This window comes from Enoplosus armatus, chromosome 16, assembly GCF_043641665.1.
Source record: "Enoplosus armatus isolate fEnoArm2 chromosome 16, fEnoArm2.hap1, whole genome shotgun sequence".
Taxonomy (NCBI): Eukaryota; Metazoa; Chordata; class Actinopteri; order Centrarchiformes; family Enoplosidae; genus Enoplosus; species Enoplosus armatus.
Window position 1 is genome coordinate 8,093,435 of NC_092195.1, and position 24,732 is coordinate 8,118,166.

Here is a 24,732-nt window from a genome sequence, read left to right on the forward strand (position 1 = left end):
CCCCGGACCCCTTAAAAAACATTTAGCCCCTCTCTTCCTGATCAGCTGAATAGAAGCCTTTTAAGAAAGCAGAAATGGCACAGATGTTTTTTGTGACTCAAAGAGAGAAAGTTTTAAAAATCATTTTATATATAGGTCTACTATGTATGCATTTTGTTTTCACTGGGCCTGTTTAATCGCTCTGGAAAATGCATGCAGCTCTTTCTTAAAGCGAGCTAAAATATTGAACCTTTGGTTGAAGGTGTTAAAGGCCCAAAAAATAACATAAGAAATGAGTAAAAAAATGGAAAACAGTTAAATCGACGTCAAAAAACAACTAATTTTATTGACATTCTGTTTTTAAAAGCCCAAAACTGTGTCTCGCCTGAATAGCATGACTTCTTATATGCAACCGGCAACAGAGCTCGCACGATCTTTTACAACTTTTTGTTAAAAAAAAATCTAAATATATATTTTTCCAATTTAAACCAGAGGGGAAAACTTATCATCTGGGATCCCTTTGATAAAAAAAAGGACCAATAAAACAATTACAATATTTGCACTTTCGATTTCATCAACGTTTTATTGTCATCTTAACACGAAAGGAATAGAAAAACACATTTTAGAAATGTTCAACGTCAATACAGTTTTATTTGTAGACATTTAACACATTTGTAGAACCATGAGACATGATGCGCGACATTATTGATCGTTTTTGCACTTTGTAAACCACACAAGTGAAATGTCTAAATGTTAAATAACTAAAATTGTCAGGGAAGGCGAGTCCCAAACTTGGTCATTCAACTTTGTTTATTCAATTTAAAAATGAAAGCTCATCGATGAAGGCTGCGTTCACCCAAAGTCACAAAGCGCTAAATGATATGATTGCATACAGGTTTTTTTAATTAGGCCATCATTTTCCACAGCAAGCATCATTTCATATGTTTTCAGTTATTTTAATTCAAGCGTTGGTAATCTGATTGTTAGCACTTTAACTCACCTTAAAGTGCACATTGCAACTTATTTAATCTTTTGAAATCTGTCTGTAACTTCCTCATTTGGGAACATTAGTTGTCAAAAATATTATGGCTCAGTGCTTTTCAATTCCAGCAGCCTCTTCACGTGGAGGAGTAAGGAAGCTGTCCACGCACTTTCTAAAGGATGTAGCTGCTTTTGTCCGCCTCCTCTTCGTGTGAAGGTCACCGTGTTGTTGGTCTAATCAAAGTTTGCTGCCGTGGATAAAAGCTGGTGACCATTATTAGCTTTATCCTTGCTGTGACGACCAAGTGATGGAAAGGACAGTCACACGTGGCACACTGTGGGGGGGGGGGGGGGGGGAAGACAAATACTTTATTATGAGTGTTTACCTACATCAAAACATTTCCATAAAGGTGTGGAAGGTGTTTTTTAGCTCGGATCCTCGGCACATCTCGAATGCAGAGAGGATATTTTATCCCGCCGTCAGGGCTCAGCACAGACACGAGACCTTGTGAGAGCCATCTGCAATCTGTCACCATCGTCACAGCACTTCTCTGATAATCTAAATTTACAGTAAACTGTCAGCATGATGTATACTGGTTAAATAGACCTTCACTTCACAGTATATGCTCTGGAAGGGAACACCGTGATCTGGCTTGTAGCTTATTTTGTCCTGAACTAAAACCTCTTACACGAGGCTGTAACGGGGTTTTTCTTCACATTAAGAACAAAATATTTCTTTAAATTTGGAGGCGATAGATAGTGAACGCTATTTAAAGGTTGCTTCCAAATGCTTCCTTTTAGTCCAATGGTCAATTGGCTGATTATTATCTTTTATATTTTGTGCATGCCGCATTGTTCATGAGAGATTTCCAGATGCTTTATTGCATTCAAACCTACAGCAGCACCTTGCAGCAGGCCTAGATAACGGACGTATTACCAGGACTGTTATCTGAAATGCTCCTTTTGCAGCACTGCAATCGGATCCTTGGACCTTCATGGTAATATGTTAAAATAAAGTTATTCACAGCTGAACATTAAAGAGAAAAAGTAGTCCATAGCAACAAGTAGAATGACCTGTAAAAACAGTTATTCACGCAAGGATAACTTAGAGAGTAAGTGGATAATAGCCGAGCTGATCCGGCCCATATTTATACAGGGCCCATATATAACAGTATGGCAGCACACTGTAAATTTAGATATCATGTGAAGTCGTCTTACCGCTGACATTATGTTGACATATTGCCTCTCAGGTGGTCTCTTGGCCATACGGATGCAGTGAATATATGGCGGAAAGTGCATCAGCTGCCGTTTACCATGAGTTAGGTGCGAGGAAGCCTGTAAGATACACAAGATAGTAACAGCTCTGCCTTGCAGCAACAGTGTGCTCACATGGGGAAAAAAAATTCTTTTTTTAAAGAGCAAAAAGTGAGGCCTGCCCTGTGGCTGCTGTGGAAAGGAAGAAGTCACCTGTTTTAAGTCATCTACATCTCCAAAAACTAGAGGATTAGCACTGTGGAAAAAAATATATTTAATGTTAAATATTTGAGCCCATCTGCAGCAGCTCTCTGTGGTTGTCAGATCCACTAACCACTAAAGACGCATATTCTAACTCACAGTTCGGCGTGTGATTTTCGAGATAGTTGGAGGTCTTTTGCACGTTTTTAAAATCCTTTGGGGACGTTCCTGGGGTGCTGACCCGCGCTAAGTGCTCCCCCAACTACCCAGAGTTGAACAGTTCCCGCAAAACTGAAGTCCAAGTCCGGGGTGAACCCCAGGTCACCGCGTCTAACAGATATGAAAATGTCGCCTCTTTGGAAAAGGGGCGCGCCTTGTTGTTTAACAAAGACTGTCAATGGGCAAGATTAATCAGAAACAAAATGGAAACGGTGTCACTTTGGGGTCAGGCAGAAGTTATCTCTGTTTAGAGGAGCGAAGAGAATAGGGGGGACCAGGAAAAAAAGAAAAAAAAGAAGAGAGAAAAGAAAGCTTTCAATATTTCCGAAGTTTGGCCTCTTGTTTCTCCACGCAGAGGCCTTGTTGACGTGGACAGCGTGGAGCAGCTTTGTGAAGAGCAAAGGACACAGATACAGTGGGCCACCTCGGACATGGAGAGGAAACACGACCTGGACGTGATGGCTGATGGCGAGGAGCACGGTCAGACACTTTCATATTTTCTCCCTTGAACACGTGCAGTTTAAAAAATGTTGCTTATTTTTTATTGCATTTAATTATATGGGAGTCTGGCGAAGGATCCTCTGAATGTGTGCACTTAATTTCCCTAAAATAATGACATTAAAGGTTATTATAATTATTACATTCATTGCTATTATTGTGCCTTGGAATAGTTGCCCCTTAAAACTTTCAGTAGCCTCTCCCTTCAACACATATTTTCATTGTTACAACACATGACAATGTTATTATGTATAGCCTTTGTTGTTTACAGTAAAGTGTTGCTGCAGACAGCGCAGGAGAGACTCTGTTAATCAACACATTGCAGATTTGTATTGAAATGCTGGCGAATTGTTTGTGTGAGATGGTATTTTATATATTTCCAAATTCATTCAGAATTGGAGTAAAGTTGTATGAAATATGAGGTCATCTGTGCTGTGCAGAGCAATTCTGGCATCTCTCACTGTAACTCTGTATCCTGGGTGAAAATGTCCACGCTTTGTTTCTGGCATCTGGCTACAATGCGAGATACGCGTCCTGCAAGTGTTTGTCTGGTGTTTTTGGATGAGCTTTTCAATGGCAGCTAACACAGGAGAAATGATAATACGTGGTGGCCGTGCGATCAGTGCCAGATAAGTTCCATGTGGTATTACAGGACGAACAGACAGCCGAAAGAGCTGGAAATGATTGTCACGTCCTGGCAAAGTGCAGAAAACAACAGTGTTCACATTTAGAGCCGTGAAATGAAATGATAAAAAGGTCTCATGCATGTATACAATTGTGCAACGTGAGAGCTGATAGTTTTCTGTTGTTCGTGTGTGTGTGTGTGTGTGTGTGTGTGTGTCATAAGCGGGCATTTACTGAATTCATATGCTTTACATGCAGGCTTGTATGTCCGCAGAGCAGCGGCTCGTCAGCGCTTGCAGGAAGCCTGTGCACTCGCACTGTTTTGAATAGGCTAACACGCAACAATACGACTTGTATTGTTGCGTTGGCGTGTTTTCTGTTCCCCTGCTCGTCTCTTCATTAGAATTCAACACATCTTAAACTCCAACAACCGATGTTCACGCCACCAATGGTCTTATGGTCTTTTGTTTATGATAACCTTTATGTTCTCAGGGCTTGAATTTCACATCCACTCTCTGTTCCAGAGGAGATGGATTTTTTTTCCACATGCAGGAAAAGCCTCACCCACATAAGTTTGGCCCCATGCAGTAAACAAGTTAGTTGATTGGTTTTGCTTTATATACTGTGATTTAATAAGGAAAACACCAACGTAAGCCAGCGCGAGCAGTGTTGGTGGTACCAGTGCCATGCTTTCCATTGGTTCCTGTTTACATGATGCCCACAGGACACGCGGTGATTGGTGGCGCCTCACACGTGACCAGGCAACTTTGTACATTTGACAGGGAGTAGGAGGGTTTTGTGGAGATCAGAAAAACGACAGCGCGATAAAAATTAGTATTGTTGCACTTCACAAATTAATGACCATGAGTTCCTACTTGATAAACTCCAACTATATCGAGCCTTCCTTTCCTCCATGCGACGAATATCAGCAGAGCGGATACATCCCCAACCCCGGTGATTACTACGAGCGGCCAAAAGATACGGGCTTCCCCCATCACGACGAACCATCCTATCCGAGGTCAAACTACACAGAATCGGGCTACGATTACGGTAACGTCCCCGCCACCGGACTCGATGATTTCGGCGAGGGGCATCACGCACAGCCGCAGCCGGTCCCACAGAGCCACGGTCCTCGCCTCACCGCGGCCCCAGACGGTGGCGCAGGGGCAAATGCCAGCAAAGACTGCAGCCTCGCCAGTGAGGTATATCCCGGAGTAGCGAAGGGCAAGGAGCCGGTAGTCTATCCGTGGATGAAAAAGGTCCACGTTAACACCGGTGAGTTATCGTCACGGTTAAATAGCAGAACCACTGAGAAACAACCACTGGAACACACGCAAGCCTATTGAGGCAGCGCTAGTAGCAGCCCTTACAACAGCAATTTACGACTATCGAGCAGCAGGGTCGGTAATTAAGGACCCTCGTAAATTTTATTGCCTGTGTTCGTCTGTCGGGGCCATGTGCCTTTGTTGCTTTTTAACCCAAACTACCTCCACCACTGGAGCCGAGCCAAACTGTAATATCCAACCCCGCTGTTTTGTTAATCATTTCTAAGCTTGATCTGTCCCTGGATGCGAGTGCTTGTACACTCGCATCTGCACATTAAGGTCATGTCCGTAAACTGAAACAAGACCGAGAGTAAAACAAACAGGGCGGCTGTGATTTCCCACCAAACCCAGAAATGTTTTATAGTTTTTCGAGCTTGTAATGTGTCCAGTGGAGGAACTATATAAACGCTATCAGCCTGCATGTAACACCTGCTTGCTTGCCTGTGTATGGCTTTTTCCCCCCCTCTCCAGTCAATCCCAATTACACTGGAGGAGTGCCCAAGAGGTCCCGCACTGCCTACACCCGCCAGCAGGCTCTGGAGCTGGAGAAGGAGTTCCACTTCAACCGGTACCTGACCCGGCGCAGGCGGGTGGAGATTGCGCACACAATGTGTCTGTCCGAGCGCCAAGTCAAGATCTGGTTTCAGAACCGGAGGATGAAGTGGAAGAAGGAGCACAAGCTTCCCAACACCAAGATCCGCTCCTCCAGCTCGGCCTCGTCCTCAGCCTCGGGGGCCCAGCAGCAGCAGATCAAAACAGGCCAGCAGCTTGTCCCCACGCCGTGCACCGCAGGCCTATAGTGCTTGAACGAACCCCGCCCCATAAAACCCAATCCAGACTGAGATGGCAAATAACAAAAGTGGAATTTGATGGACCGATTCTCAGTATTTTACACACACGGTGTGATCTCTTTCACCTTGCCTCCGCCATTGGGCCCCTGTCACGTCCTTTGTACCCTTTCCCTCTCCGGTCGTCCTCGCCCTCTTCATATAAGCTTGAAATTCACCTTTAATTGCCACGGTGGCAACAAAGTGTTTATATATTTGTTTATTATTATGAAAGAAGGATAACGCACATTCAAACGTAGGACTTGGATCAAAATGTATCATTACAGTTAAAATTGAGTGAGGTAAAAGTAAGTTTGAACTCATTTTTTATGTTCTCTTTGATGATTGTTTTTTTCTATTATTGCTCATGGAAAGTTCTAATATACTTGAAAGATATTTAGCGAGACTCTAGATGCCTGTTAGAAATCCACACGGCTGTTTTAGAGGAATGGCATCAGTCAGAGTAACAGTGTAGTTTGTGTGTTTGAGTGGTTGGTTTACTGTTGAATGTAGTCCAGGTGACTTTCACATTTAATGTACATAGGCAAATCATAATGAAGGCACAATAAGGAGAGACTCTCGTCCCGTAGAATTATGTTTGTTGTTGTCGTAAGGTCGAGTTTCATTTGTGCTAGTCCGTCCCATGTTGTGTTGTGTTCTGAACTGTGAATATTTGTATGTGTCGTCTCAGTAATGACCGTTGTGATGTAGGCTAGTGTAGGCTCAATTTGTCCTTGTGAAATAAATATGTACTTCACTTATAAGGCTGCCTTGGCTTTGGATATTTTGTCATTGCAAATACTGATTTGATCTGAGCGCAACATGTATTTTTGAAGCCGCGCGTATTAACAAACCAAATGCATTTAGGTCCCTCCTTTTTCTTTCTATAGATTCCTAATTTGGGGATTCTATTTTCAAACTCAAACATTTTTATTTTCATGCTGTTTGTTTTTATTTCAATACGTGGACTTTGAATTTTTCTACAACTTTTATTTAAAGCATTTGAATCAGTTATCCAGTGTTTGGAGATGCGTGCGTAAAATGGTGATAGTGTGCCAGAGCATTAGATAATTTACTGCGCCACACTTTCATAATATTTCATATTTCTTTCTTTTTTTTTTTTTTACTTTAGCTGATTCTATTCAAAATCAATTTGTTATATTTGATGCTATTTGCCAAGAGGATAAACTTGTTATTCAGGGCGTAAAGTTGCGCAGTTTCTCTTAAAGTGTAGATTTACAGAGAAGGAAACAGTTTTAACCTTGTCAGGTGTTTAATATGTGTAACGTATTCGGAATGAAGTATGTCCGACAAGCTGTATCCCCATCTACAACACACCGCGTAAAAGGTGTTTATGTCTGATTCCATTAGGTCTTTCAACGCTCAACTGACTGAAATTCTAATCCGTAAAATGTGCATAAATGTCCTGCGCATTTTCGTGGATTAAGATGAGCTGTGTTGTTGAAATTAAGGGGGCAGATATCAGCTGCTTTAAGTGTCGCAGGCTTTGCTACGGTCACGGGAATCAAACCAACCCTAAATTGTTAAATGTATCCGGCCACACATATTGTTCTCACTTGCCATTATAAGGAGATCTCAGCCAACCTTAGTGCACCAGAGTGTGAGTGTTGGTCACTACCTGCTACATCCAAACAATAGCGAGTTCAACCAGGGGACACGGCCGGCTCTGGCCAATCACCGGCTCGGAGCACTTCTTCTGACCCCTGACCTTTCGACACACACAATGTTCAGACCATACATCAGTGCTGAGACCTCCGCGAGCTTTTTCTTCTCATTTAAGATTTACCCAGAGACAGCGCGGAAACAAAAAACGGTGTTTATGTGTGAATCTGAGCCATGAGTTTTCCCAAAATTATTCTTAGAGACAGCTCTCCTGCAATCCATCACAGAAACACTCCTGTCAGGCCGCGCAGAGAGGGCAGATATGAGCTGAAGCATGCTCGCATTGTGCATGTTATATAGGATTGTTTTCAATATGTTTTAGCACTGATGGTTTTCTGCTCAACATTTATGGCAATAATGGCACAATGGATGGGTTTGCAATGCATTTAATGGTAAATTACTGACATTCACCAAAATTCACACAGTAAAAACCACAGAATGTACACGAACAGTAGAATAAGCTTTAGTTTATAAAGTTTTTGTTGCTTCTTTCATATTTATTCTCTTCTTTGTCTGCATAAAAAAAAAAAGAATCCTGCAGAAATGTTAAACCCCTCTTTGCATGTACTCCTCAGCCCCTCTGTGCAGCAGTTGCTGCAGACATGGAGGCTGTGCAGAAGATGGCGTTGAGGCTGATTGGCACCGTTTTTGCGCAGACTCCAAGAAGTCCAACTAGTTAAATTACAGATTCCAAGTCATTTGAATCGCGAATAGAGGTCACTTCCAATGTTCTGAAATTTTAATTTGCTCGTTCACGTGACTTGTTGAATAATGAATGCCCCGGGGTCAGAAATAGATGTGAAAATCTGCCTTACTTTCATTTGAAGTGATCCTCTGCAGGGTGCGAGTCAGATCTCTTCTCCCCTGACAAAACTGAGACCGTCATGACCTGTGAGTAGATTTGGCTGGGTTTTTTTTCTCTTAAATTTGGTGAAGATTTATAAAAATCTGTATAAAATATCCCGGAAGTGGGGTTTGTTCCCTGACCTTCTGCCGTATATTCATGGATATTGTAAAGTGATCTGTTTATTTCCAGCTTTACATTGCTGTAGCGTTTCTGAGCTGGTTAATGTCACAATGTGTTACTGTTAAACTCAAATGATCATATTTTTCAATTTGATTGCAAAACATTTGAAGTTAAAATAAATAGTGTATTCATTATATGTGTATGTATTTTGTGTTTAAACCTTGTGTATAAAACAAACTTGAGCCTTGTATCATATTGGACAGCAGGTCTAATTTTCCATAAATTCTTAAATATTCAAACACAACGAATTAGGATGCTAAAATTCAACCTTCACTTCGCCAATGAATGTTTTATGGGACTAAATAATTTTGTAAATTTGGTTCAAATGAAGTGATGCTGCACTTGTGGCTGCAGAGGTAAAGATATAGTATAGGCGTAGCTGAAACTTTTCTTGGTATGAAGTAATTCAAACACTTGAAGTTGACATGAATAGTAAGAAAAAGAAGAGAGTCTGCTTTTATGTTTGCAAAGTTTACCTCAAAAGCACTGTATGCCTTCAAAGATAGAACAAAGCTTAGTGTCTCTTTGTATTGATTCTGACAGTGCGAAGTCAACTATTGTTATTTTGATTAATATATTAATTTCACTGTTGAATACACAAATGAGAGTAAGTGTATTTAAACAACATGACAAAGCAAAGGGCTGCTTATCTGTTGCTTGAAAGAGCCTTTCAATGAGAGTGAACACAATAGTCAATTTAGACACAGGTTAAACATTAACAAAGTCCTTAGGATACGTGACAATGTTTACAAGAATAATAATAGTAGTATCATGATTGCTATTATTAGTAGTAGTATTATTGTTTGGACTTACCTCCAAAATGTAACTGACAGCTATGGACTACTACATGTGATCTGGGAACATTTTCATAATAAAGAGGCAGTAAGTTCAACATGAAAATTCAAATAGCTTTATTACAACCACCTTAATGCAAACAGTTACGCTGTTCCAGTCCGTGTGCATCCATGAGAGATGGCTCCAAGTCAGCTTAAGGCGTTGAATTTCGCATTAGCCTTGATGTTGCTCGGTGTAAGTCTCGCAGAAAGAGTTATCTTCGGCTGAGAGTATCGGTAACCCAAGACTGGCTGTTAAGAGCTCCGAGTGTCAACATTGTGGGAAGATATGGACCACCGTCTGGCCAACATCCAGAGCTCTGCGCCTCTAACTCCTCCTCGCTGACAGTGATAAGGATTTAATTTGTGTAAATAGCTCTGAAACTCTTTGTTTTAAGCTAAAACTGATGAGATTCAAAACATAATCAATCAACTACTACTTTTGAGCAAAAAGAGCAAGTCTGGGCGAAAAAAGTGCAACAAAAATTAAACTACCAGCTAAGAGGGCCTTTGCTTTCCGTCTTCTCATTGTTTTTGAACCCAAAATATCTTCCCACTCGACTCTGCGTGTCTCTGCCCGGGTCAGGGAAGAGTTCAGGTGCGGTGGCGAAAGGTAACGTGGGGATTAGCTTCCAGTGCGCGGTCATGTCGAGCCATATAATCCTGGTGACAGCTCCACAGCTGTAATTGCAGAAGAAAGAGAGAACAAAATAACATATTACAGACGCAAACATTCTGTTTAACAAGAGTCAAAATAGTCTTCTTCTCGTGAAAACCTGTGCGTAAAGCTGAATCTTCAACCCTGATCATTAATATTCCTCCTCTTGTCTTCAGCTTTAGACGCGGTGAAGGTGAATTAATAAGAGCTGGTCTGCTTCTGTTCCTGTCTTTAAAAGTTTACCGCTCAAGTTGTAGTTTGAGAAGACAAAGGCTGGTGTGGGAGTGGGATGCTGTCTATGTCCGCCCCGAGTGATTAATAGTTGTGGTGGGATTTTTCCACGCCCGCTGCTCGGTGTTGACGGAAAACAAGCGCCAAACGGTGCCCAGAGGAGAGAAGCTCTTCCGGGCTAGGACTTTTGGCAATACCTGGAGTGGCAGGAGCCAGACATCTTCACTGGCGCACGCATGACACGCTCTTTTTGATAGAAATTGGTTTATACTACGGTGATTTTGGCAAACTACATCAGGATTATGGCTTATGAGGCACTTTTGTCATCGTACCCCCCCCCCCCCCGCCCCCCAACTCCAAAAGCTCCAAAACTCTTCCTTTGCACAAACATGTAATTTCATTCAGCTGTCATAGGAAACGCGTAAGCGCTTGTAGGTCTAATGGGGGCCCATGTACTGATCAGCGGGGTCGAGCAGCCCCTCTTTGGTTACTTCACCTCCACTTTCCGCTCACCGCTGACTGACACGCACCCCTCACGACCACCAGGACGCACACCCTCCTCCTTATGTAGGACAGGTAAATGTGTGACTTTTTTCTCTCTCCCAGTTTGGCCGACAGCATGCCGGCTTTTGCTGATGGAGAACCGAAGACTAAGTGGTACTACAACCAAACCGTGGGACTGAGGACGGGGGGGCGATATTGAGTAAAGCTCTCTGTAGCCCTGGCTGCTGTTATACAGAGAAAGGAGAAGAGCTTTTGCTGGAGTTATGAGCGATCATTATGCCACCCTAAAATGGTATTTTGTAGGAAAACCCCTCTCCATCTCACATAGTGCGAATTATCACGCTGCAGTGCAAAACCGTGTGGTTTTAGCCTGGCTCAGAGCCGTGGCTGCTGCACTTGAGACTCAGCATAATACAGCGGGATTAGCTCTTTCAGCCGCTAACAGGCACCAAATATATGGCACTTTACAACTGACAGAACAGTCTTTCCCTCTGAATGGGCGACACGTGGAAAAGCTGCTTCTCTGCGAGAGACTTGCTCCTCTGCCAGATACATTGCAGTGTCACAGACATACCCCTCTTTTTTTCTCCCTCCAAACTGATCCGTTTCTCCTCAGGGGCAATGACTGCCTCCATTAATGATTCACGGGCTCAAATAAAAGGGATTTAAGTTGACGTTGCGTCACGTGAGCGGGGCGCATAATACTGCGCGATGTTATGGCACGGGGAAGAAAACCGGAGCCCCGGTCTGGCCATATGATGCTGATTATATGCGGGTTACCCCCACTTTCCGTGAAGGGAGTCCGGTCTTTGTAGTTTGTTTATCGCGGGTAGAAAAAGAAAAGAGAGGCAGACTGAAAGAGAGATCCCGGGTTTGTGGATGTATTATACTGCTGTCACGGACGGATATGTTTTTCCACGCGGACAGAGTCAGAGCCCGAGCTTTGGGAGGATGGATTTTATTTTGAGGTATTTCCGCCGATTGTTCATTACTGTCGTGAGTTATTGCTTCGCGAGGCAGAGGTCAGTAAAAAAAGGGGTCCAGGGTTTTTGCAGGGCGAGAAAATAGACAGGTACCACGAAGCTATCGATATTCACCTATGTGTTAATATCTCAAATTCATCATAGCTAATCAAGCGAAACATAAATAGGCCTAGAGAATTTAAACACAACATATGTAGGTAATCGTTAAAGGATTTATCTGGGCCATTAAAATGCAGACATTGTTCCAATTCATGCTTCCTAAGCTAAACATTATATTCAAGTCATTATTAGTTTCAGTGCAAACTTAAAATAGCTGCAGCCAAGAATGAAATGTTTGTTTGTTTGTCTCTGTTTTAATCACATCTTTAATAGCACGAGCAGCCACTCAGATTAATAGGCCTGCACAACCGACTGTAAATAAAGCGGCCATTTAAATATCTTCCTCCAAGAAAACCCCCCAAAACAGAGCGCGCGGCCGCTGCAAGCTACAACCGGTCCTATAAAACAAAACATCTTATGTCTTTACGTGGTTTTTTTTGTGCGTAAATGATACATCAAGATGAGCTCCATTTAAAAAAAAAAAAAAGTAGGGGAAAGCGGTGGGGTTGTGTCGCTCCGCCAGGGAAACGAGGATATAATGGAAGACGGAGTGCCATCCAGCACCGCGCGGCCGCGCTGAGGTCACGGCGCTCCTGCTTGATTTATGGGCGCGGGGACTTGGGGAAGATGGTGCGCGAGAGCTAATGACTATTCGATCCGTTTGTGGGGAAAATGCTTACCGGCCAGGGGAAACAACAAACACGTTGTTTTCATACACCCGTTTTTATAGTATTAGTGATATTACGCTGATAGGCAGCAATATTCGGTTGTTATGTGGATTTTGTGCGAGAATAGTCTCTTTACTCTGGCTTTCATTTATGCAGTTTGTTTATTCGTTGTTTATATTCTTGTGTTTCCTGTGAATTCATATATTTTGGTTGATATTTTGTTGCAAAATGTTAAAAGGAATCTAGATTTCATGGTTCCTCTAAGCTGTAAATGTGAACACTTTAACACACAGACTTGGAGCCTGCTGTTAAATCTAAACATTTGACTCAAATACTTCCATCGCATTTTTACTAGATTTGGGTTAGCTATTTACTAGATGTCTTTTAACGCCATTTTAAAACAAGGCCTAAACAATTATGCATTATAGCGATAGCCTTATTCATAATCAAATGTTCAAACTATAGCCTACAGTGAGCGCCTATTCGAAAATAAAATTCACATTCACATATTTCACAGAACACGTTAAAAAGTCGTATTATCCTCTGAGAAATTCAAAATATTTATTCCTCATTGCAGAAATCCAGCCAAGTAAATTCAGGCCATCGCACGGTCTCCGAGCCACCTTGAACTGCCTTCGGTAAGTCCATATATCTTTATTGATTTGTGTTATGAATGCTTGATGGTGATATCCTTATTCAATTTCTAATAAGCACCACACACGCCCACCAAAGCACTCGCAGGGACAGAGAAGCAGCTTATGGCTTGTACATTTCCTTGTAGCAGCAATATGACCAGCCGGAGAGCAATAATTCCTTCTCTTCCACTTGTCTTTGTGGTGTAATTTGTCACTATAAAAGTGACGAGGGGAATCGCAGCTCTTGGAGCGGTGCCTTACTCCTTTCAAAAAGTACTTTCTGCGAAAGCCATCTGCTTGTAGCTGCTATAGTTTTCTGCACTGAAGTTTTAAAAAATATTTTTTCTTTCATCAACATTTCAGATTCTTTTTTCACCCCACATTGTTTAACGCCTTATTATGCACATACGACCACCACCTCACTGACATTTAACCCTCTGCTCGGGGCCGAATTAAAGAGAGAGACGAATCAGCGTTTTAGCACAACACAAAGAAGTAAATAATTATACAATGTGACTGCTCTGGTTTGGAAAAGAAAAAGCCGAGTTGGCTAAAACAGAAAATCCTCACGCGTGAATTTTTGTCCCACTCACCCTCCCACGCCGTCCGTGTGCTCTACCTTTTTAATTGTGTCATTGAATTTTGTCCCAGCGCCTGAAACCAGCAGAGAAGCTGCAGCTCTGGACGTGTTTACAGCCCGGGGAAGCTGAGAGGACATAAATCTATTTTTTCCAGTCTTTCTTTTGGCTGCAAAAGGCAGCATTTCCATGCAGAGGGATTCCCCCCGCTGCCGGCCCTCTTCTCCCTCGCTCCTCGCCGCATGTCCTCCGCTTTGCCTTTTGGTGATGAAACTTCTTCCCATTTTTCACACCCTACTCCCCGGTGGGGTTTTCCCTTGATGTACATCGAGCACGGCTTTGATCTGAAGTTGTTGTGCTTTCTAATCTTAAAATATACATATTGTGTCGTATTCTGCATACAAGAAGCCATGCAGGCAGTGGAATGAAATGGAAACGAATTGCGCTTCCTTGTGCCAAACGATTGAGGATCATACGCAAAAATGCGGGTTAATGATTAAGCCGTGGATAGAAGCCCTTTATGTCCCGTGGAAATGGAAATGCAGCATGGTCAGCGGCTGATTATTCCTTTGTATTCTCCCCCCTCTCTCCAACATCTCATCCACTGGGCTCATAATTCCACCGCAGGACGTGGAGTAAATAATTACAAAATGATATGAAACACTTTAAGGATGGCCTTCCATGCTATTTGTAACGATGCATTATTTTTTTTTTCTAGACACACAGCCTCATTTGGTTGGGGGAGGAGGAGGAGAGGCAGCCACTTGATTTGAACTGGCTTTCCAAGGCGCTACTTATTTGCATAATTTTTTTCTGTCTATGGTGACGCTCTGGTTCGGGGCAGTTCACTGGTGTCTGCATGGTACTGGTGAAGGATCACATAGTCCAGCATAGCCTTGGCTGAGTTTAATATTGCTATGAAGCCCTGGCCATTGCTCTATAGCATGACGGTAAATTCAATCTTGAGGCCAGATAACTCTTATCTCGCTGACCCGACTGCTCACGCCTGCTTTCGTAATCTCGGTTTACCCATCCACGTCGAGTAGGAAGAAAAAAAAAAAAGCAAGAAAGGAAAGGGGTTTCTCTCGGCTCTTCCCTTTTTTTTGTTGTTGTGGCTGCTAATGCCTGGTGTATGGCAGGGCGCATTCTGCTGCTGCTGCTTCACCCAGCCAGCCCTGCCTGTAAACTTTTCTCTGGATTACTGCTTTGATCGATTTCGTCGCTGAATGAGAAAATATCGCTCGGTGCTCTGCATTCGTCGTCAGAGGATAAGGTAAGCAGGCCAGAAATAGGCTCCCTCGGTTGTAAATGGCGGAGTTTGTGTGTCGCGCGGTGATTTATCACCGTATGACTTAGATCTCGGTTCAGGAAGAGTTCACACGCACACACACACACAGTCAGGCAGCCAGATTTCTCTAACGCGGCGCAGGCGGCTCGTAGAGCAGCTCAACTCTGTCATTTGTCTCTCTTTCTCTGCCATTTATGACTATCGCAATGGCTCGCCTGGAGATATCCACCACAAAGCTTTCTGATATCCTTTCCAGGTCACCGTGAGTGCAGATATAGTGAAGACACCTTCTTTCATTCTGCGGTTTCGGCAGCGTTGAGGGCAAGCTCAGGGCTCATTTTCTACTGATTTGCTTTTTGTTATGCACGGCTGCACACACCCAGAGTTGTTCGTTCATGTTCCTTTAATTTCTTTGTGCTCATTTGAAGAAAAGGCATACTAGTTATGTGCCTGCTCCGGGACAACACTTCACCTATGTATTGTGAATTAAAGAAGTCATATTTTTATTGCAGTCTAACATCGTTATCATAGGGATCATGTTTACTGTCAGACACGCAACACCAGTGCCTATTAGTTTCAGCAGTTAAAATTTGGAGTTAGTGTTGAAATCAACATTTTTTTTAAATTTTATTTTGTTTTTATTTATTTTATTTAGTCTCCAAATGATCTGTTGCCTTGATTGGGGCGACTGGAATAGTTCAATCTAGAGAGCAGACAAAAGAACTGCATGATTTCAGAACCAAATAGTAAGTGAATAGCGCGGGATTAAATTTTATTTGTATTGAAAATTTACTTTACTAGTATTTAACAGTACTGAATCTTATTATCCTTGCTATTATTATTATTGTTGTTGTTGCACTTTACTATTTTAATGGCAATGGTTAAAACGCAGGCAGTCCACATTAAATATTCCACTATTTCATTAGTAATGTCACATTATAAAAGATTTCCACAAATTGACCCGTGGATCTGTGTCCATTATGGTTTATAGTTTGCCCAATAATCTTTTAGAGGCTGATCCCCATGGTTACCTGCGTGAATTATGGTGGTTTAGCAGCAGGCTCTGGCTGTGCCATCCCTGGTTCCTGTCCGCCTGAGTACCGGGTTTGGCTGCTCATTCCGCGCAGGCCGTCCCGGCCCACTGACCCCCATATATCACCGCGACGGGCCGCCGCGCAGACAGCACCGACAGCAGCCATTATTATGGGCCTGCAAGAGAAAAAGTTCACACCGTGGTCATGGAGATGCACGGATGCCCGCCCGGTTTTTCAAGTTTCCTCGTGGCCCTTCTATTTATTTTGCAGCATGCAAAGAAAAGAAAAAGAAGAGAATGCGGTTGTTTATGCTCTGCGGCAGGTGGCCGGGGAAGCACAGAGTGTGGAGGTCTATCCTGTTACTCAAGGAAGATTTTTTACTAACTGTGAAAAAACAAAATGGGTTAAATGTTTGTGGTGCGCGAGGAATATTTTCAGCAGCTACGTAGGACATGAGATATACTGTTGACAGCCCTGTTGGTAGAATAACAATAGAACAGAAATATTATTTTCCTGTGTGGTAACCCGCTAACACGCTTTTCCTACAGCAGTCCCTTTTTACCTACATCATGTAATGTGAACTGTAACTCTATATTCAGGTTCATTGTTAATAGGCTCATAGGTTTAAAATGTCTTGTAGTTTCTTGTTAGGTCCTGAAATTGATTTGGCAATCTAAAATGCTTTTGAAAAGGTTTTTGTTTTGATGTGGTTTAGCACAGATGGTAATGCAAGGTTAGTGCGTGCCTTTGTGCACTGTGTAAGCCATAAGGTAAACGGTAATAGTCTACAGGACTGTTGGCCCTATCTTGCTTCCATAGTCTCCAGTGTCAGGCCTGTATTGAAAAGTAAGATGGATCGCCACCATTTCTTCTCCTCACAGTGCTTCTTGTAACCCTAGGTTCACCCGAGGAGGCCATTGGCGGAGAGGCGTCACGTGACCACGGGGTGCCAATGTTATTCTACAAGGGTGTCAAGACCCTGTCAGTTTCTGAAATAAATATTGGGAAACGGCGAGATGCAAAAGGCAACCTACTACGACAGCTCCGCAATTTACAGTGGCTACCCATATCAAAGCGCAAATGGCTTCAGTTATGATGCCAATCAGGTCCAATATCCCCGGGCCTCTCATGTGGAAAGTGAGTACCATCGACCTGCCTGCTCCCTGCAGACTCCTGACGGCTCCGTGGCTCTGCAGAAGCCGGGGGAGATGGCGGAGAGCTGCGACAGGACCACAGCCATTCAGGCGGCGCAGTCTAAGGTTCATTCCGAAAGCAATCAACCGCAGGTGCCGGTGTCAGGCCCACCCCCTCCCTCACAATCCCCCGGTGCTATCAGCCAAAACACAAGCAACGGGTCCAACCAGCCCAGTGCCAAGAACGGCTCCCCGACCTCCACTGGTCGCAGCAAACAGATCTTCCCCTGGATGAAGGAATCTCGTCAGAACACCAAGCAGAAACCCACCAGTAGCTCCAGTTCAGGTACTTTCAACCCAAACACTGCTGCTACTCACACACACACTCAAGTTGATAGCCTCTGACCAGAAAGTTACATACGTTTTGTTGAGGGAGGACACAATACATACAGGGTGTGGATGGGTGGGTGGCGGTAAGGGGTTTGGAGAAAGGGGCAGGACAGGACAACACCCCTGTGAAGGTTATATTCTTCATTTCTTTCTGTGCCTGTGCCAGAGAGGTGTTTACTCTATAACTTAGAAGTCAGTGGTTTGTGTTATTATATGGCATCATATGTATATATTGTGCTCCCTCTGGGGGATCCTAACATTATTCAGGAACTGCAGCCAAAAAATAACCACAGAGTAAAATCAAGTAAGAGTATGTGTACAAGTGTTGCTTTCATTGGACCCACATCCTGCAATGATCTAGTCACATCGTCTTGAAAATTCTCCAAAATGACACATCAAACAGTATATACTATAAATATACTGTAAGGTTGCAGAGTGTAGATGAAATGACGTTCCTCAACACTGGACGTAGATCCCACCATTTGTTGTCCCTGTGCCCTGAAGCTGACCTGTCCCTACTGTAAACAGGCATCTCTGCTGATCACACAATGTTCCCGGAGAGACAACAAACAAACACGTACAACAGTTGTTTCGGTTTGTCCTACTGTTTTGATTAGAGGGAAACTTGGTGGGTCAGAGTGGGAGGGGGGGTGTTTGGGGGTGTTTATTTACATAGACCCAACCTAAAAGATGCTCATCTTCCCATGACCTTCTTACTCTGTACATTTTGTGTGTAATATTTCAATTATAGTACAGGTAGTATTCGATAGTAATACATGGAAATGCAAAGTGGTGTGGCTTCATTTAGATTTATGTTTTGGATGTTTTTTTTAAGCAACCCCAACAAGTGCTAACCTTTTAGTCACGTTTTACGCACGTATGCAATCCTGCTGTTTAATTGGAAGAAAACATGGTGCGTCACGGTGGGGAGTTTGGGTTTGCGTTGTTTTCTTGCATAGAGCTAACCTGAACATTCAAAGATGCTCATCTTCCTATGACCGTTTATATTTTCTAAATTAAGGGGGCATATTTTCTAATTACGTTATAGGTAGTCGTCTTCAGTAAGAGCTCAAATACAAAGCAGTATGGCGCCCGATTTTTTACGCACGCTTTACGCACACATACGCAAGCCAGATCCTGCGTTTTTGATTAGAGGAAGACTTGGTGGGTCAGGGTGGGGGTTTGTGCTTGGCTCTATGTAAATAAACACCCCCAATCTAAAAATTCAGCGATGCTCACCTTCCCATGGCCGTCTTATTTTGTAATCCATGGGTCATTTTCTAATTAAGTTATATGTACTCTTCTGCAGCAAGAGTTTAAATTGCAAAGCAGTGTGTCGCCCTTCATTGTGATTTATGCTTGGGAAGGTTTTTTCATTAGTTTCAACAACACACTGTAGTGGTAACATTTATGAAAAGCCTTTTTACGCACGTTTTACGCACGCACGCCAGGCAAATAACAACAATCCTGCAACACGTTTCCCCAAATCGGTCTTTCATAAATTCATCTAACTAACCCTTTAAAAATGATTTTATAAATAATCATACAATAATAATCGTTATGACAAGTGAGTGCCCTACATACATGGGTATTCCTCCTGTTCCTCGGGTTATCTTCTCTTTCATCTCTGTAATAACCCAGTGGGTCAGGTTATGTCATGCTGCATTCCTTTTCCTCCAGGTTTGTGCGACAGGTAGTGAAATTTATTAAGTGTTGGCCGCCTGCCACAGTGGTAAGTAGACCAACACCTTGCTATTCTGCAGCCAAGCTCCAGCCTCTTACAAGGGGAGGCTTATCAGTGAGGGCAAGACGAGCTGCTTTATGCACCCCGAGGAATACATAATGCTTGTGTGTGCATTACGCGTGTGCTACTCTGTGACTACGGGGGAAGATGAGGGTCAAAATGTTTTAGTAGGAAATCTGAGGTTACCTGGTTCCATAACAGATATTGACCTACTCTTCTCCAGTTACATTTTTTTCTCTTTGCAGTTAATGTAGCGTGCACACAGGCGCAGTGTCCATACACTGATTGGTAATTGTCTTATGGAGCCCTCATGATAACCCTTGTGCTCTGCAGTAGGGGGCAGATTTGTCAAAATGTTGTGATGTTTGCAACACATAAAAGCGTGCACGTGCACACGCACACCTAAAGAGGGAGGAGGAGGAGAGAGAGAAAGAATCCATGATAAAACCCCTATTTAAGTAGTGGAGGAAGGCATATTTATCTAGTAAACTGTTTGCCCCCCCCCCATGATGGTTGAAAGTTCTGTTATCAGCTGTGTGCGTGTTGTCACACTGTTTTGCTTTCACTCTCACTCTCCTGTCTCTGCCTCTGTACCTCTCTCTCTCTGTCTGCCTGTAATGGATTACTGATTGACATCCTCCTCTCCTCCTCCCTGACAGTGGAGAGTTGCCCCGGAGACAAGAGTCCTCCGGGGTCAGCTGCATCGAAGAGGGCCCGGACAGCCTACACCAGCGCCCAGCTCGTAGAGCTGGAGAAGGAGTTCCACTTTAACCGGTACCTCTGCAGACCACGGAGGGTGGAGATGGCCAACCTGCTCAACCTCACCGAGAGACAGATCAAAATCTGGTTCCAGAACCGCAGGATGAAATACAAGAAGGATCAGAAAGGCGTTGGGATGATGCCATCCCCTGGCGGACAGTCTCCCCGGAGTCCCGTGGGCCCGGCCTCCGGTGGCGGCGGCGGAGGATACCTCAACTCTATGCATTCTCTTGTAAACAGTGTTCCTTATGACTCCCAGTCGCCGACGTCTTACAATAAACCTCATCAAAATGCATACGGTATGGCCACGTCATACCCCCCTCCTTTGAACAGCTCCCTCAACAACTGCCCTCCCTCCCAGAAGAGGTATCCCGGGACCGACTCGGCCACGCCCGAGTATGACGCGCACCCCCTCCAAGGCAATGGCAACTACGGGACTCACATGCAGGGCAGCCCCGTTTATGTCGGCGGAGGTTACATCGACTCAATGCCCAATACTGGGACCTCTGTTTTCGGTCTGACCCACCTCCCGCACCCGCCGCCCGCAAACATGGACTACAATGGAGCAATCACAATGGGCAACAGTCAGCATCACGGAGTGTGTGATCCGACACCGACGTACACAGACCTAACGTCGCACTACTCTCAGGGAAGAATCCAGGAAGCGCCCAAACTGACGCATCTGTAGCGGTGGCGCTGCCCGGATCACTCCGCCCATTGTCTTATACGCCTCCAGACACATTACTGCTTTGTTTCTGCGCCTCCTCGCGGCTTCCACCTTTCTCTCTGCCTTTGTTTATGTTTTCTATAGTTTGATGTGTGAAGTAGCGTAGGATAAATAATCACGACTTGCTTGAATTTTTCTCTATTTGCTCGTGTCATTGTCTCACAAGGACCTTTATCTGGGCTGTAGGACGTCTAGAGCGGGAGGGAGGGGGGCACAGTATATGCATAGGCCTATTTAATCTTTTTTTTTTTTTTTTTAAATCTTGTTTTAAAATCGAAACTCAAACAGGGTATTATGAACATATGTTATTCATTTTAATGTGAATGTGTCCGTCTTTTATTTATCCGCAGTTGAAGAATTGTGTTTTGCATTTTGTTGCACTTGTGAAAGGATCCTTCAAGAGCCACGAGTTGGGATTATGAGGGAAATACATTTTCAGTAACAAGGGTCATGAGCTTACACGCATGTTATAATGTTATTTATTTTGTTCGGTGTAAAGATAAAAGAGTCCTTTAGTATTATTTGACACCTCTGCGATCCTTGTGTGGGGAGAAGGTTGGTGGAAAATTAGCGTCTCGGCCCTTTTCCAGCCCATACATGTTGTCTGCAGAAGCTCCTCAGCAGCAGCAGCAGCAGCAGCAGCACACCGTGTATTATAGGCTGTTTCCAATTTTTTTTCTTCTTCGAGGAGGTGTTTCCCTTTCTCAGCGAATGTAAAATCAATCAATCAGTCATGCAATAAGGGTGGAAAGAAGGACACACGTTAGCAGTTTCTTTATTGAAGAAAAAAGAAACAAGACATCATCATTTCTGTTTTTCCGATGTCATACATTCCATGCTGCTCCAGTTCGAAGAAATAAATAAAATAATTGAAATATAATTGCAGCAAACCTTGTAGTTTTAATTTAGACGCATCAGAAGCATTTCCCCTGATCACAAAGTGAAATACAAGACCGTTTCTTAAATAAAAATGTCAAAATATATTTCTAGTTTTGCAGTTATTACATTTTATTGTTGTTGTTATATATTTCATGACGGTGTAGAATTGTAATGGTGATAAAACAAAAGAAAAAAAAATTTTTTTTGGCAATTGGCAATATCAGAGGAGGCTAATACAATACAATGGTAGTAGATAAATAATAAACCATGGATGATGATTGATAAATCTCTATTTGTACAATATTTACGCATACAAAGGAATATGAAACCAGCAGCCGTATTCAATATTCAGTAACATAAAGGGCAATGGCCGCAGAAGTCAAATACTGAATAAATCTTTTTTTTTTTCTCCCCTCCTCTTGATTCGACGTGAAGAAAAACTCTCGGGTGGCCTTCTCCCCTCCTCTCATCTGCGTGGGCACATCCATAATAATAAAAATGTCAGCCGGTCCTTCATGGAGATTCTGCAAGAAAACAACAAGCCAAATGAGAAATCGTTTGAAAAATAATTCCCTGATATGTTCAGTCAGTCAGATGCGGTCAGAGAGAGGATACAGGCTGAACTAGGAACGTAACGCGGCTTGTTTGGCTTATTATGCTACAGTTTTGCAGACGCCAGTTCAACACGAAATGCCTCTTTATGCGGGTGGTTAAAGCAAATTATCACTGCAAAGCCGAAAGACGGCCGAGTATTCATGTGTGTATTTTGTTCAAATGCAGGCTCTGCATAGATATTATATATTTTTTCATCTGAATTTCTTTTTATTGTTTGCAGTAGTTTCTTAGCATTGCTGTATTTTAAAAATACAAAACATGCACACATGGAGCTAAAATGCTCATATTGTTTTGTGGATGTCTAATTTTTCAGGAGAAAATGCAGCCATGTTTTGTTTTTTAGCATGCTCAAAGATTTTTATATTTTTCTCATCAAATTACCAAAACCTTTTTGTACCATGTGTATTAGGACTATGTAGTTATGTTATGCCTTTGTGCAGCTGCAGTATTATTTACTCTCACTGATTTTTGCAACAACAAATCCAGCCCGATCTGATTGATATAAGAGGGCATGAACATTATAGCCCTGACATATGGTTAGCAGGGGAACCAAGAACAATTGAACCATGGTGTGTTACGGTAAAAAAAAAAAAAAAAAAACATGCACTGTGTATTTCTGCATCCAACACAGACACACACACACACACACACACAGTGGGACACACGCGCACACATGCACACGCACACACAGCAAGACACTGATTTGACCCATATGCGCCATGCACAGGTAGCACATAAACAACGTTTTAACTGAAACAGAAAATTTGTATTTCTTTCATTTCGTTTCCATCCGTGGGAAAGTGGTTCTAAATCAATCCTGCTGTAAAGACAAGTGTGTAGGACAGGCTGGGGTCCACTAAATGCCGCCACCCACTCCTTTCCTTGCACACAAAGCCTGTGCGTAATTCCAAAAAAGCCATCCATCTCTCCCCCTAGCAACTCCTTCACCACAAGGTCTGCTCCCCTCACAAACCTGCATGTCTACCAAAACGACAAATACATGGTTCTTGTGTGAGCAAATGCATTCACAATTCAAAGATAAAAGCCAGGTGGAGACGCTGCTTCGCCCTACTCACCGCTGGCGCGTTACCTCCTCCCCAGAAAGGAAATGGTCGCATCTTGTGTAGCTGGATTCTTATTTATCTTTTAAAACATCCCTCCAGCGACAACCTGGCTATAACTGCGAGCAGAAACTGGTTCTAATCTGAGTGGCCAGTGTTTCTCGCCGCTTCCTGGCTGCATTTGATCCGGGGGAGAGTTAGAAGCCTTAAATGTGTTGTGAGGGCACCGAGCTGTCAGACCTTTTGGCGAGTAAGATTGATCGCGCGCAGGCTTCCAGGACTCTTTGTTTGGTATATAAGCAACAAACTGAGAGAGGCCTACCACTTCTCTTCTTCCTCTCTCTGACTCACTAAACCATATTTTTTTTTAAATGAAAATACAACATGTGCTGCTTGACGAAAAACATCCCAAATGTGGCTTCTACAGATTATTGTGGAAGGGCTATAAAACCAAACACTGCGGGGAACAGCCATTCAACAACACTTCCATCTACATAATAACGCTTTAAATGGCTTCGCTGTAAATGGTTGACTGTGAACGTGTTGGTGTTCGCTTCATTGTAATTTCAGGTGACACTGATAATGGAAATACAGTGAGAATGCCTCTCTCAGCATTGTAGCTTAGTAGCTCCAGTAAAGCCTGGTCCAGCGTCTCCCCTCTTAACATGCATATGAACCCGTTCTAAATATTAGGACGATGTTTAAAACAAATTAACAATTGTGCCATCTTTTGGTGTAACAATCACAGAAGAAAGAGAGCCTGTATGTTTACCCTAGTGTTTGTGGGTATGCTCGCGCACATGCACGCGCATGATCTCACAAAATCGACCTTTTGTGGAATAAACGAAAAAGCTGTGTGCTTTAATATCATATTTAAAGAGGCCGGATAAATAGCATATCATAAACCACTGTGAGTGTGCACGCATGCATGCGTGTGTATCTCTTCACAAGTTGGACATTATCTGTTAAACAGCTGTTATGGGATGGAGTGGTTTGAACGTGTCATATCAGTCAGTATTAACTTAATGGATGGGCTTTTTATTGCAACACATGTCAATGGATGCACTGCATATTTCATTATTATGCATCTTTGAAGAATCACGTCTATTCTGGAGTCCACACTCACTGAACAGACTGGGTTGTTGGGGTTTCTTTCTGTCGAGAAGCCTTAATATCAGTTTTTAAGGTATGTTTTTTTTTTCACCTCTGAAGCCAGACTCTTGCCTATATGAATAGCTACTGGCGTGAAATGTGTGTGTCTCTCTCTCTCTCTCTGTGTGTGTGTGTGTGTGTGT

The 24,732-nt window shown here is 43.1% G+C and overlaps 2 protein-coding genes and 1 long non-coding RNA gene across 5 annotated transcripts; 2 read left to right on the forward strand and 1 right to left on the reverse strand.

Moving 5' to 3' along the window:
- The first annotated feature begins 4,613 nt into the window (after positions 1-4,613).
- Positions 4,614-6,012, forward strand: hoxa4a (homeobox A4a). The gene is made up of 2 exons (XM_070921301.1): positions 4,614-5,031; positions 5,553-6,012. The coding sequence occupies exons 1-2, from the start codon at positions 4,614-4,616 to the stop codon at positions 5,879-5,881; spliced, it is 747 nt and encodes a 248-aa protein (XP_070777402.1). The 3' UTR covers positions 5,882-6,012.
- A 3,500-nt stretch (positions 6,013-9,512) lies between these two features.
- LOC139298561 (uncharacterized) lies at positions 9,513-14,513 on the reverse strand. Its single transcript, XR_011598751.1, has 2 exons — positions 13,823-14,513; positions 9,513-10,132 (listed from the first exon to the last, which is right to left on the reverse strand). It is a non-coding gene; the product is annotated as an uncharacterized lncRNA (long non-coding RNA).
- hoxa3a (homeobox A3a) lies at positions 13,935-22,576 on the forward strand. Of its 3 annotated transcripts, none has more exons than XM_070921211.1 (3): positions 13,935-14,071; positions 17,029-17,608; positions 20,056-22,576. In XM_070921211.1, the coding sequence occupies exons 2-3, from the start codon at positions 17,146-17,148 to the stop codon at positions 20,841-20,843; spliced, it is 1,251 nt and encodes a 416-aa protein (XP_070777312.1). In that variant the 5' UTR covers positions 13,935-14,071; positions 17,029-17,145; the 3' UTR covers positions 20,844-22,576. The 3 variants fall into 3 exon arrangements, with proteins under 3 accessions (XP_070777312.1, XP_070777313.1, XP_070777311.1); XM_070921212.1 differs by lacking the exon at positions 13,935-14,071 and adding an exon at positions 14,665-14,757; XM_070921210.1 differs by lacking the exon at positions 13,935-14,071 and adding an exon at positions 14,703-15,080.
- Positions 22,577-24,732: the final 2,156 nt, after the last annotated feature.